The 12,020-nt window shown below is 45.2% G+C and overlaps 1 protein-coding gene across 3 annotated transcripts in view; it reads right to left on the bottom strand.

Moving 5' to 3' along the window:
• The window catches only part of HNRNPR (heterogeneous nuclear ribonucleoprotein R), a 57,858-nt gene that overhangs the window by 27,000 nt on the left and 18,838 nt on the right, over positions 1-12,020 (bottom strand). For all 3 annotated transcript variants that reach the window (XM_034753951.1, XM_034753953.1, XM_034753950.1), the window contains one exon: positions 4,322-4,498. In XM_034753951.1, the coding sequence (XP_034609842.1) occupies positions 4,322-4,498 (177 nt within the window). The remainder of the gene's footprint in view (positions 1-4,321; positions 4,499-12,020) is intronic.

Genomic DNA, 12,020 nt, shown 5'->3' with positions numbered 1-12,020 from the left:
CACGGCGTCAGCAATCTGTGACGAGGAGACGACCTGCAGGATGGCAATCGGTGCTGGTAGTAGAGGGAACGGCACATTCTTCTTGGCGAACTTGGTGCGAAAGTGACAGAGACCGCTGTGCCAGTGACCAACTGCAAGCATCTGCCGGCGGGAACGGAGGCTCCAGCGTGCATCAGCGTGGTGGTGGAGAGTGTGCCGTTGTCTCGGGGAATCTGTGGCGCTCCACTACTTCTCACTTGCCCTCTTGGGGAGCCTTCACCGAAGCTTCTGGCACCTGCTGTGCTAGCTGTGTAGGCGGAGGCTTGTGCTCCTTCAATGCCTGGGGAGCATGTGTTGGCATCGGTGCCGGCAAGGAAAATGGTCCAGTACTGCTCACAGGAGTCAGAGGAGGACCTTTTACTGGGCTAACGGCCCCTGCTGGAGAAAGCAGACTGCGGGGCGCTGGGGTGAGTGGATGGCCCATGGCAGTTCCTTTGCATGCTGGTCCCCTGGCTTTTCTTCACTGACACCGGGGAGCCATGCTTCTGCGTCCTTTTTCGGTACCGGTGACAGGGAGCAGTGACAGGCGAAGCCCAGTGCCCGTGTACTTTTTACTCATGCCGAGGAGGCGCAGATGGACTCCGTAAGGAGAGCCCAGAGCCAAATGTCCCACTCTTTTTGCGGACAAGGCCGAAAGTTCTTACAGATACAGCACTTGTCTCAAGTGCTTTGGGGAGGCACACTTCAAAGACAACTGCCATGAGGGTCACTAACAGTCGCAGGCTTATTACAATCTGTGCAGGGCTTGAAACCGGGAGACTGGAGCATGCCCCACCAGGGGCACCCCCTGGACCCTTAACAACAATTAAACTATTAACAGGTACTTAATACTAACTACTAAGGATAACTATATACATGGCCTTAGGGCACAAAGTCCAAGGGAGAAAAAACGCTAGTCCTCATCAAGCAAGGAAAGATGCTCTGACCACCACGGGCGGTAAGAAGGAACTGAGAGAGCGTAGGGCCAGCGGCACCTGAAATACGAGCGCATGAATGCAGCACACAAGGGGGCGCCACAGCCAACCTTACAGATACCGCTCAGGCAAAAATCTGACAACTGCACACGTGGGCATGCGCACACCTAGAATGGAATTGTAATGAGCAAGCACTCAAAGAACAGTTTATTGAAGGGATAGATTAATATTTGATCCAAATTCATTTGAAAATTTAGCTTCAATACAAATAGAGTGATTCATAATACAATATTTAATAGAAACTTATTAGAAGTTTAAGTGAACTCAGAATCTGCTTTTCAACAGTGTGTTGATTATGGGTTTTTTGTTTTTTTAAGTCAAGCCTGATCCCACTCCCACTGAAATCATTAAAAATTTTGTCACGGATGTTAATGAAAGCAGAATCATACCCTATGATTGAAGCCTACAGAAGTCAACATTGTCCCATACTATCTGAAGCTTAAAGAAGAACAGGAGTACTTGTGGCACCTTAGAGACTAACAAATTTATTAGAGCATAAGCTTTCGTGGACTACAGCCCACTTCTTCGGATGCATATAGAATGGAACATATATTGAGGAGATATATATACACACATACAGAGAGCATAAACAGGTGGGAGTTGTCTTACCAACTCTGAGAGGCCAATTAGTTAAGAGAAAAACAACTTCTGAAGTGATAATCAAGCTAGCCCAGCACAGACAGTTTGATAAGAAGTGTGAGAATACTTACAAGGGGAGATAGAGTCAATGTTTGTAATGGCTCAGCCATTCCCAGTCCTTATTCAAACCGGAGTTGATTGTGTCTAGTTTGCATATCAATTCTAGCTCTGCAGTCTCTCTTTGGAGTCTGTTTTTGAAGTTTTTCTGTTGTAATATAGCCACCCGCAGGTCTGTCACTGAATGACCAGACAGGTTAAAGTGTTCTCCCACTGGTTTTTGAGTATTTTGATTCCTGATGTCAGATTTGTGTCCATTAATTCTTTTGCGTAGAGACTGTCCGGTTTGGCCAATGTACATGGCAGAGGGGCATTGCTGGCACATGATGGCATATATCACATTGGTAGATGTGCAGGTGAACGAGCCCCTGATGGTATGGCTGATGTGATTAGGTCCTATGATGATGTCACTTGAATAGATATGTGGACAGAGTTGGCATCGGGGTTTGTTACAAGGATAGGTTCCTGGGTTAGTGGTTTTGTTCAGTGATGTGTGGTTGCTGGTGAGTAATGATCTTAATTCAATCGGAATGGAAACTCTAGCTATTTTTAGCAAAGATTTGTTACCACCAAGTTCGAAAACTGATTTTTTCCAATATCTTGCAGAAAGGACATTTTATTTCTCAAAAGCAGGTTTCATGGTTGAATTTATACTTGGCAAAGAGGTGAAACACTAATACAGGCAGTCCTCAGACTTGCAATACAATTGGTTCCTGAAAATTGTGTCGTAAGCCAAGATGCCGTAACTTGGAACCGCAATCCACTCGATTGCAGGACCGAGCTTTGTAAAGTCAAAAATCAATTGTCAAAAGTTGAATCAAGGTGTCAATTCATAAGCGACGTACGTACTGTTTGTCATAAGTTGAACACTGTCAAGTCAAGGACTGCCTGTACAAACCTTGTGGGTTTGAAAATTCTGGACACTTTTGAAATTTACATACACACAGAATGCACACGTGATAAATTTCAGGTAATTGTGATAAATCATTCACCAGTGACCCATCACCTGCCCACTAAGCCACATTTGAGAGTTATTTTAACATTTCCATGTCTTGAGCAGCTTCAAAGAGAACTTTGTGGAGTTTCTTAAACTAACCTGCCCAAGGAATGTTTTCTCCTGCTTCAAATTACTGTCTGAAGGCCCAGCACAAGAAACAGGAGTGGGCCAGCAATGGTTTTTAGAAGTGTTAACTTCAAAGCTGGACTTTTCATGGCCCCTCAGGGCTATGAATTTCAGCTCCATATTACTGGAAAAGATGAATTATGCATGTCCTGCTGGGAATTTGAGTCCTGGAAGAGCCCAAGATAACAATCTTATACAAGTATCAGAGGGGTAGCCGTGTTAGTCTGGATCTGTAAAAGCAGCAAAGAGTCCTGTGGCATTTTATAGACTAACAGACGTATTGGAGCATGAGCTTTCGTGGGTGAATACCCAATATGTCTGTAAATCTTATACAGTGATATGTTTGTTCAAATTCTTAGATTATGACTGCTGAGTTCTTTTCAGTGAGGCTAATAAGCTGCCAGTGTTTGCTTGAAACCTCACCCTGATAACAGGCGTTGGTCCTATTGGGAAAGGGTTAAGTGGATTTTGATGAAGCTGGAGAGAGGCTATATAGCAGTAGTATTCAACTTTTCCAGCCTGAGGGCCAATCACTCTCCCCTCCCCACCAAGTGGGATGAATTCTCTGGCCCACACTTAGGCAATACAAGGAGAGCAGAAGGCACCTGCAAGTCACCTGCTGAGAATGTCACATGAAGTTGCCCTGTGGTCTTATGAGGTTGTCTCTTCAGATGGCCATATACTGAGGAGGATTAGGTGACACCTTCTCCAGCTTCCAGAAGAAAGGGAGATTGGGGCACTGAGTCTGCCATTTCTCCTAAGGTCTCAGTTCTCTTACTCTGTTCTGGCTGTTGCCTGAGCCCCAGAACGAAGTTAATTTTTTTAATATGGAATCAAACTGAAGTTTTCTTAACATAGCTGCCCCCAAGGATGACTTATATGGCCCCATGGCCATAGATTGGACACTACAGGTCTAGTTTAGGGCTCAGCAGCCCTACGAGTAGAACTCTAGAAACAGCCAAGTCCAGGGATAAAGTCTGAGCTAATGCTTCCTTAAAAAAAAAAAAAACAGGAAGAGTTTGGATTCTATGTACTGTGGGGAACTGTGTTGACATAACAGGTAGTGAAAGTCACTGCTCACAGGTGTAACCTAGTAACTAATACTTTATTTTTCCTACAACTCTTATATCGTGATACAATTTAGAGGTCCAAGCAGGCTGAAGCCTCATTGTACCAGGACTGTCCCTAGATGCAGAGCCCCAAACCGAAGATATAACAGGCGGACAAAAAAGCATGTTTGTATCTGTACATAAGGTGTTGGGGCTGCAGAGAGAGTAACAGTATGTTTTAGCACAGACTGGAGGTGTGCACAATTTGTAACCGATCATTAGCAGTAATCACAAATCACCAATCACATAGCCACTGTCACATGGCAATTCACTGCATGAACTATAGCAGAGCTGAGCTTTGAGGAGGGATTTTAAAGAAGTATGTTAGACTTGGTGGAGTAATACTATTAACCTGCTGTGTCCAGAATGAGTTAACTCACCAGTTTGACTGCTTCTTGTGCTGAGTCTTTGCCACAGAAGGTAATAAAAGCATAACCTCTGTTCTGACCAGACAGAGGATCCATCATGAGGCGCAGATCCCAAATTGGACCAGCCTTCTCAAAGAGTGGCACCAATTCATCCTCATACAAGTCTCTGGGAATCTTGCCAACAAAAACCTGGAGAGAAAACAAAACCTCCTTAGAAGCCTTTACAGATTCTGACTTGGAATTGGCGTTTTAAATGAAGTTCTCTGGGAAGAAAAACTCCATGATTTATGAACTATAGAAGAAACCCCTACTTATGGCTGTAATACTATCTATTCATTATAGACTCATTTCACAATTAGGATACGTCTACACTTAAACTGCTACGCCAGCACAGCTGCAGCTCTAGTGAGTGGCTAAACTGAAGCACTACAGCAATGGGAGCGGTTCTCCTGACCCAGTAGTTATTCCGCCTCCCCTAGAGACAGTAGCTAGGTTGATGGCTATGTATCACATAAAATAGACAGATTTAAATATGTACTTAACAAGGAAGAACAGAAAACACTATAGGTTTAACATATAAACACAACTGAGGTGATATAGCTATTCACATATGAACTTCTCCATTTCCTGAGTCTAAACTAGCCCACATGTGGCTCTTCAGAAGTTAATATGCAGCTCCTTGTATAGGCACCGACTTCAGGGCTGGAGATACAGGTGCCAACTTTCCAATGTGCTGGCGGGTGCTCACTACTTAACCCCTGGCTCTGCCACAGGCCCTGCCCACACTCCACCCTTCCCATCACCCCCCCCCCCCCGAGCCTGCCTGCCGTGCCCTCACTCCTCACCCCCAGAGCCTCCTGCATGCCACAAAACAGCTGATCGGGAGGTGCGGGGAGGGAGGGGGAGGCACTGATTGGCAGGGCTGCCAGTGGGTGGGAGGTGCTGGGAGTGAGGGGTGGGGAGCTGCTGATGTATTACTATGGCTCTTTGGCAATGTACATTGGTAAATTCTGGCTCCTTCTCAGGCTCAGCTTGGCCACCCCTGGTTTAAACTGCAGTAGCTTCTGTGGAAAAGAAAAGGAAAGTTCTCACTCATGCTGTACATGTTGGCTGGTGGATTTTTTGTTAAGATAAAAGTTGTAAATATATACCCATGATAGTTTAAACAGTGTAGGATAGAAACTTACTATTTAGAAAACAACTTTGCAAATTTTTGCTAAATGTAGTGAATGGCAGACACGCTTAAATTTAAAATTTTGTTCTTCCTAAACTAAGTTTCAAAAATTGGTCGGATTTCCCAAAGTCACTTTTGGACGCAGATCAAAACAGAAATTCATTACTCACAGGTGAATGTTATTGAGAGCTGAGCATCCAAACACAAGTATTATTATAAAAACTGTTTTGAAGATACACACAATATATGCCTAAGCAGAGAAGTATCAAGATTTTACCACCAATTTACAGACACTTGTCCACTCAAGTTTTTTCAAACAATGGATTTTTTAAAAAAATAATGCAGTTTTCTAAGAAAGCAAAGTAGCATGTCTTGAATTTTTTTTTAAAGCAGTTTTAAAAGAAGTACAAGGGTTTAGGAGCAGACTCAAAAACACCAAATACTTTAGTCACAGGCATACCCACCCTCACATATTCTCACAGCATTTATCTAGACCAAGATTTAAAAAAAAAAAAAAAAAAAAAAAAGACATCCTGCATCACGTTAAGTCTAAGTGTGGACAACCTGCTGTTAGCTAAGGCCTTTAAACACATACTAAGTTGATGTAATTGAAGGTAAGGCTTAAACTCGATCATCTCAGCATATTAGAGGCAGCGTGCCATGTCTACGTTAAACTTTTGTCCTTCAGAATGAGCTAGCTAAGCCTAGGGTATGTCTACACAACAGCAGGGAGGTGTGATTCCCAGCACAGGTAGACGTGTGCACTAGCTCTGCTTGAGCTACCATGTTGAATATAACAGCATGGCTGCAGTGACCATATCACTATATTTAGCACTCTAGATCGGTGTTTCTAAATGCAGCCACCAGGAACTTTTCTTGCCACATCCTCTCCCAAGGCCACTAGCAGCAGTTGGGCCCTGCCCCCCTCTGGAGACAGAAATGCTGGAGGTGCAGGCAGCTGGTGAATTCCCCACTTTCCTGGGGTAGGGGAGGCAGGCTTCAGCCATGGGGCTTCGGGCTCCATCCACACAGTGGCAGTCTCTGGTTCCAGGCTCACCACCCCTGGGCTCCGCTGCCTCCCTGCCCACCTCCCCATCCAGGGCTTAATTTGTCCCAGGGTTTGCCAGCGCTGAGTAAGTGTGAAAAGTGATATTAACAAAAATACAAATATCACTTTTCACAGCAGAAGACTTATCAGCTTGCAAGTCTTACGGGGAAAAAAGTGAAACCAAAAAAAGCAGGAAAAAAACCAACAACAAAAAGACAAGACCATGCAAAGCACCTTATTGTGTGTTTCTATTCTGTTTCGGTCCAGTAAAGAATAGAGACAACTGTAAATTATTTCTATTACTAAGTGAAAAAACGCTACATAAATTACAATTATTTGGACATGTGCATATTTATTTGTTTTTCCTAAAGTGAATTAAGTATTTTAGGAAAAAATGTCAGCGCAGCCACCAGCAGGAGTTGGCCACACTCTGAAGCCACCAAAAAATTTGCTGTGAAAACCCCTGTTCTTGATCAAGCAGAGCTAGTTTGTGCATATCTACCTGAGCTAGCAATCCCACCTCCTAGCTGTTGGCTAGACATATGCTAGGATAAGAAGTGTGAATGACTAACAAGACTGTGAAATGGACTAGACAGTGAAAGAAGAGAAAGGTTTCCTCTAATCTACTTCAGCTTTAGGGATCATAGGGGATTCTTTTAACATAAGGTAGATTCAAAATAGGTGTGATTTTCAAGTTGATCATTTCCCTTTAACAAAACCCAAGGCAACAATTATTTGCCTAATATTCTCAAACAAGGAGGAGTCCAAGGATGATTAGAATACTCTTCAGCCATGGAGAGTAACAAAACTTTTTACCACCATGTATTAGAGATAAGCAGTATCAAATCACACTGTTATGCAAAGACCCTGATCAGCTGTGGCACTAGCCACATCATCAGTACCTATGAGAATATGTTAAAAGAGCACAGAGGTTAACTAAATTAATTTGAGAAAGATTTTCCCCAACATGCATGCCCAGCCTACTAAACCCCAGTTTCTACACCCTTTCTGGGCGCAAACCCCTACCCATCCATCCCCAACATATGTTACACATATCCTGACAGGTTCTACAATGCAGTTGCTCATCAATTAAAGAATTTGCAGAACTTTTGAGGCCAGTGGTACCAATGATATAGGAAAAGTTAGGGGGAAGAAAGGTCCTGGAAATCAAACATTTCTCATTTTTGTGCAACCTTTCAATAACTGGAGTACATGTATGCCTCACTGTACTTACAATAGCACCATTTTTATCTCTCAATACAGAAAATAAACCATAACAGTGAACAGAGGCATTTGTAAGTCTCTGGGCACTTGCAAAAATCTCTTCTGTAGAGTTCACTGACAGGTTTTTGGGGGTTTTCTTCCTGTAAATGAAGTAAAAATCAGACTGGCAGGTAAAGCAAATTCCTGTGAGCACATGCATCATCACCCTGCCACCCAAGAAACAGCAACACCATACATGCTTGCAGAACACCTGACAAAGCACTCTAAATTTTAGTGAAAATTCCTACAGCCAAGTGAAGCAGCTATTATCCCTGTGTTACAAATGAAAACCGTGACTCACCCATGTGTACAGAGGTGTGTGAGGTGGAGCTCTTCTAAATCCCAACCATTTAAATATTTTATTAAAGCTAATGTTAAAAAATTATATAATACATAGGTTGAGAAAAGAGTGTCTGTACATCTGGTATAGTGCTTAGATTATCACAAATACAAAGTTTGTTTTTAAAGTCATAAAATATAGTGCATAATCAGCAGTAACTCAAATTTAGGTGAGTAAATTTAAGAATACAGTTTAGATATTAGCATCCGAGTATTCAGGTACCCTTGAAAAGTTATAGACAGCTAGTTGTGGAAAGCACGTATATCAATGAGTGAAGACTGTCCATCAGTAATTGAGAATTTAGGGTAGGTTGTCCATTTAGAAAATACAATCCACGAGGAAAGTAATGGCTATGTCTGGTTGCAATTGGCTGTCAGTTCCGGGGATAGCAGAGTTCACAGCAACCTTCCCCAGGGGTGGCAGGATGGCTCTGGCCAGACGATCTTGTGTCACAGCTGCCAGGCTCTGGAATGGGGCTTGTAGCTACACAGGACGTGGGGTAGCAACTCATTGGCATAGCTGCACTTCCTGCATCACTTGTCCTGATTCCCGTGGTGGAAGGCTCCATTCAGCAGGACGCACGCCCTGTGGATGAACCTCCAGTCAGAAAATCTATTGAAACTGTCCCCAGCGAGGAAGTGGTTGCTGGCGTCCCACTTGCATGTCACCTCGAACGCCTTGCCCTGGTACAGCTTCAGGTTTTCCACATACTGGCAGCAGATGGCATCCTTCAGGGTCCTCTCCAGCATGGTTCTAGCTTTCGGAGCGAGGATTGTGTGGTCTGTGTTCTTCACCTAAGGCACTAGGACTCCCAGCTCCTACTGTTCCTCCCACCATGTCCAGCCGCAGCTGATACACTTCTCCAGGCGTCGCATAGCGGGCACGAGTCCACAGGGAAGCAAAGTCTCCCCCGTCTCTTCCAAATATGCTTTCCAGCGAGCCACTCAGGTAGGTGGCGACATCTTGGTTGGAGGGGGTCTTGGTGCTTCTTGATGACATCTCGTATGGCACGTAGTAATGGTACGTAAATAGTATAATGGCTAACAGGGGTCAGGCTAGAGACTCTTGCCTACATGCTCGGGGTCTTACTGATCGCCATATTTGGGGTCGGGAAGGAATTTTCCTCCAGGGTAGATTGGCTGAGCCTCTGGAGGTTTTTCGCCTTCCTCCGCAGCATGGGGCAGGGATCGCTAGCAGGAGGGTCTCTGCCAATTGAAGTCACTAAAACACAGGATTGGGGACTTCAACAGCAGAGTCCAGGGAAGGGGTAGGGACGGTTTTGTGGCCTGCAGCATGCAGGGGGTCAGACCAGATGATCATAATGGTCCCTTCTGACCTTAAAGTCTATGAGTCTATGGCACTTTCTGCAATGTTCCTCACCATGGGATCAGGGCACATCAGAAGGTGGAGGGCATGAGTGATCACTAATGTTGCACAGATACCCATACGATACACGTTGGCCTCGCCCTGCCTGTGAGAGATGTAAACCAGTTCATTGCTGGCTCTCTGGGGAAGAAACATCCACTTCTTTACTAGCTGCCTGATGGTGTTGTCTGTCTTGTTCAGAGGTACCTTGCCATAGCAGATCCCCTCAGGACAAATTATATACGGGGGATCAGGAAGGTGTTCAAGGCGTTGATCTTCTGCCATGGGTGCCAGTAGGGAGGAGTCGATCCTGGCCACAACTCGTAAGATCTACACAATGGTATCCTCAGGTGTCTGCTGGATGCAGAAACCTGTGGGTGTGCCGAGATCTTAGCATGCTTGCCCATCCTTGAGGAAGATCATAGGTTCACCCTGGATCTGAAAAGACATCGCCTGGACTGAGTCCCTTCTACTGCCATCGATATGCAGGGAAGCTTAGTCCTGTCCAGTTGGCAGCCTGGCTGGTGATGTCGAGCATTTGTTGGAGTCACTCGGGGTTGTCTGCAATCAGGACCAGATTTTCTGCACAGGCCAGGATATTCACGGTGTTGCCATACAGGTCAAAACCATGTAGCCCGCAGGAGATGGCTAAGTTGAAAACAATGGGGCTGAGGGGACAACTTTGCTTCACACCACTACAGGTAGTAATTTCAGGCCTCTCTCCTTCCATGGAGCGGATGGTGGTAGTGCAGCCTTCATATAGTTCCTGGATCAGGTGGAGAAAGTTTTCAGGCATCCCAAAGTCTCGCAGCATGGCAAAAATGTGCTGACTGGGCATCAATCCAAAAAGTATTAGCCAGTTCGAGCCACGCTATGGCACACTGCCTCCATGCCCTCTTGACCATGTGGATGGCAGACTGAAGGACAAGAGTTGTGTTCATAACAGCCTTTGCATGACATGAAGCCTTTCTTGATTGAACGGACAGCTCCTTCGTTCACCGACCAGTCTGTTATCCTAGCCGTGAGGCACTTGGCTTACACTTTGTACATGGTGGAGCAAAGAGAGATGGGTCTCCAGTTGCTGGGGTCGTCTCGCTCACCTTTCTTGTAGACGAGCACTGTCAGACTTCTTCCAGGAGCTGAATTGTTTGCATTTGTTGAAAAGTGCAGTTAATACCAGGCAGCCAAGATCTCATTTTTTCAGGATGTTATAGCAAATGCCATCTTTCCCTGGGGCTGTGTTTTTGGTCTTCGTAAGTCTGATCTCTACTTCCCGTGATGTAAAGTCTTGTTCCAGGTCTCCTGCACAGTCAGAGGATGAAGTCACTCTGGACGCTGCGCATCATTCTGAGCTACACGGTCAAACACACTCTTGAAGTATGAGAATAGTCTCTGACAGGACTGCACAGTAAGCTGAGGGCCCATTGAGGATCCCTCTCCTAGCCTTAGGGCGGTTTGACTAGTAGAGATTTCTGGATCCTGGAAGCTGCTGCTAGGTTGTAGCGGAGACTGATGTTCCTTCTCCTGGCTTCTCTCTGGTGGTGGTGGTGGTGATGATGTCATGTCTCCACGCAGGAGTTCTGTGAGCAGTCACCTAGAGGAAAAAGTCAATGATGCAGAAGTGGAGTTAGGACAACAGGGTCGCATGGTAGTGCGTCCAGTTCTCCACTCCGGAGATGTCTAGCCAATCTCAGCAGTCACACTGTGGCAAGCAAGAAGCAGAAGAGGAGACCCCTGGTAAGTGGTTTTGCTTTGTAAAGTACGGAGGTGGGATGAGCACATAGAAATGTACATGCTGACTGTTTCTGTGCTGGACATTTCCTGTGCAGCTAAGCAGTACGGCTGAGCAGGATGTTGATGCACACTGAGATTTCTCAGGACTCCTCCAGTGATCTCTCTAGGAAAAAGTTTCCTGAAAGTGCTCGGCAACCCTCTTCCAAAGAATACTTGAATGTTTTGTTCCTTCCCCCGCTGAAGGAAACTTTCCCGCACCATTCTGTAATCACTTGCGCAGAGACCAAAGCAGCACACAGGCAAGCAGCATAGGGACCAGGTCAGAAGCCGCAAGCGTGCAGTAGATGCACCCTTGCTTCTTCTCAGGAGTGAGATATCTGCTACAATGACCCCTGCTGTTGAAAAAGGTGGGAAAATTTACAATATTGTCTGTAGTTGACTGCCCCGCGATTGTTTCTTATTGCTTTTCTCCCCATGTAGAATGCCCCCATGCTTGGGGTGTTTGCTGACATGAGTGCTTGTCATGGGTCTGTGAGAAAGTGATTAGCATGTTATTAGAGATGTATTTTATTCTACTGTTTCAGTGCTGTGCATATACTTAATCATGCTTCTGTGTATTGTTCCTTGTGCTTCTGCAAATGTGGCCTTCAGAGGCACCCCTTACACACTGAGGGGGGCTCCACCAGATAAGAAAACTCCCCAAGATGGAGCAAGGAAGACATGTTCCAGGAGCTGCTGTAATACTTAGATGCAGAAAAGAGGGAATGCATGGAGTGAAAGGAAATCA

The sequence above is a fragment of the Trachemys scripta genome, chromosome 20, assembly GCF_013100865.1.
Source record: "Trachemys scripta elegans isolate TJP31775 chromosome 20, CAS_Tse_1.0, whole genome shotgun sequence".
Classification (NCBI taxonomy): Eukaryota; Metazoa; Chordata; order Testudines; family Emydidae; genus Trachemys; species Trachemys scripta.
This window is presented reverse-complemented; position numbering and strand designations above follow the sequence as displayed.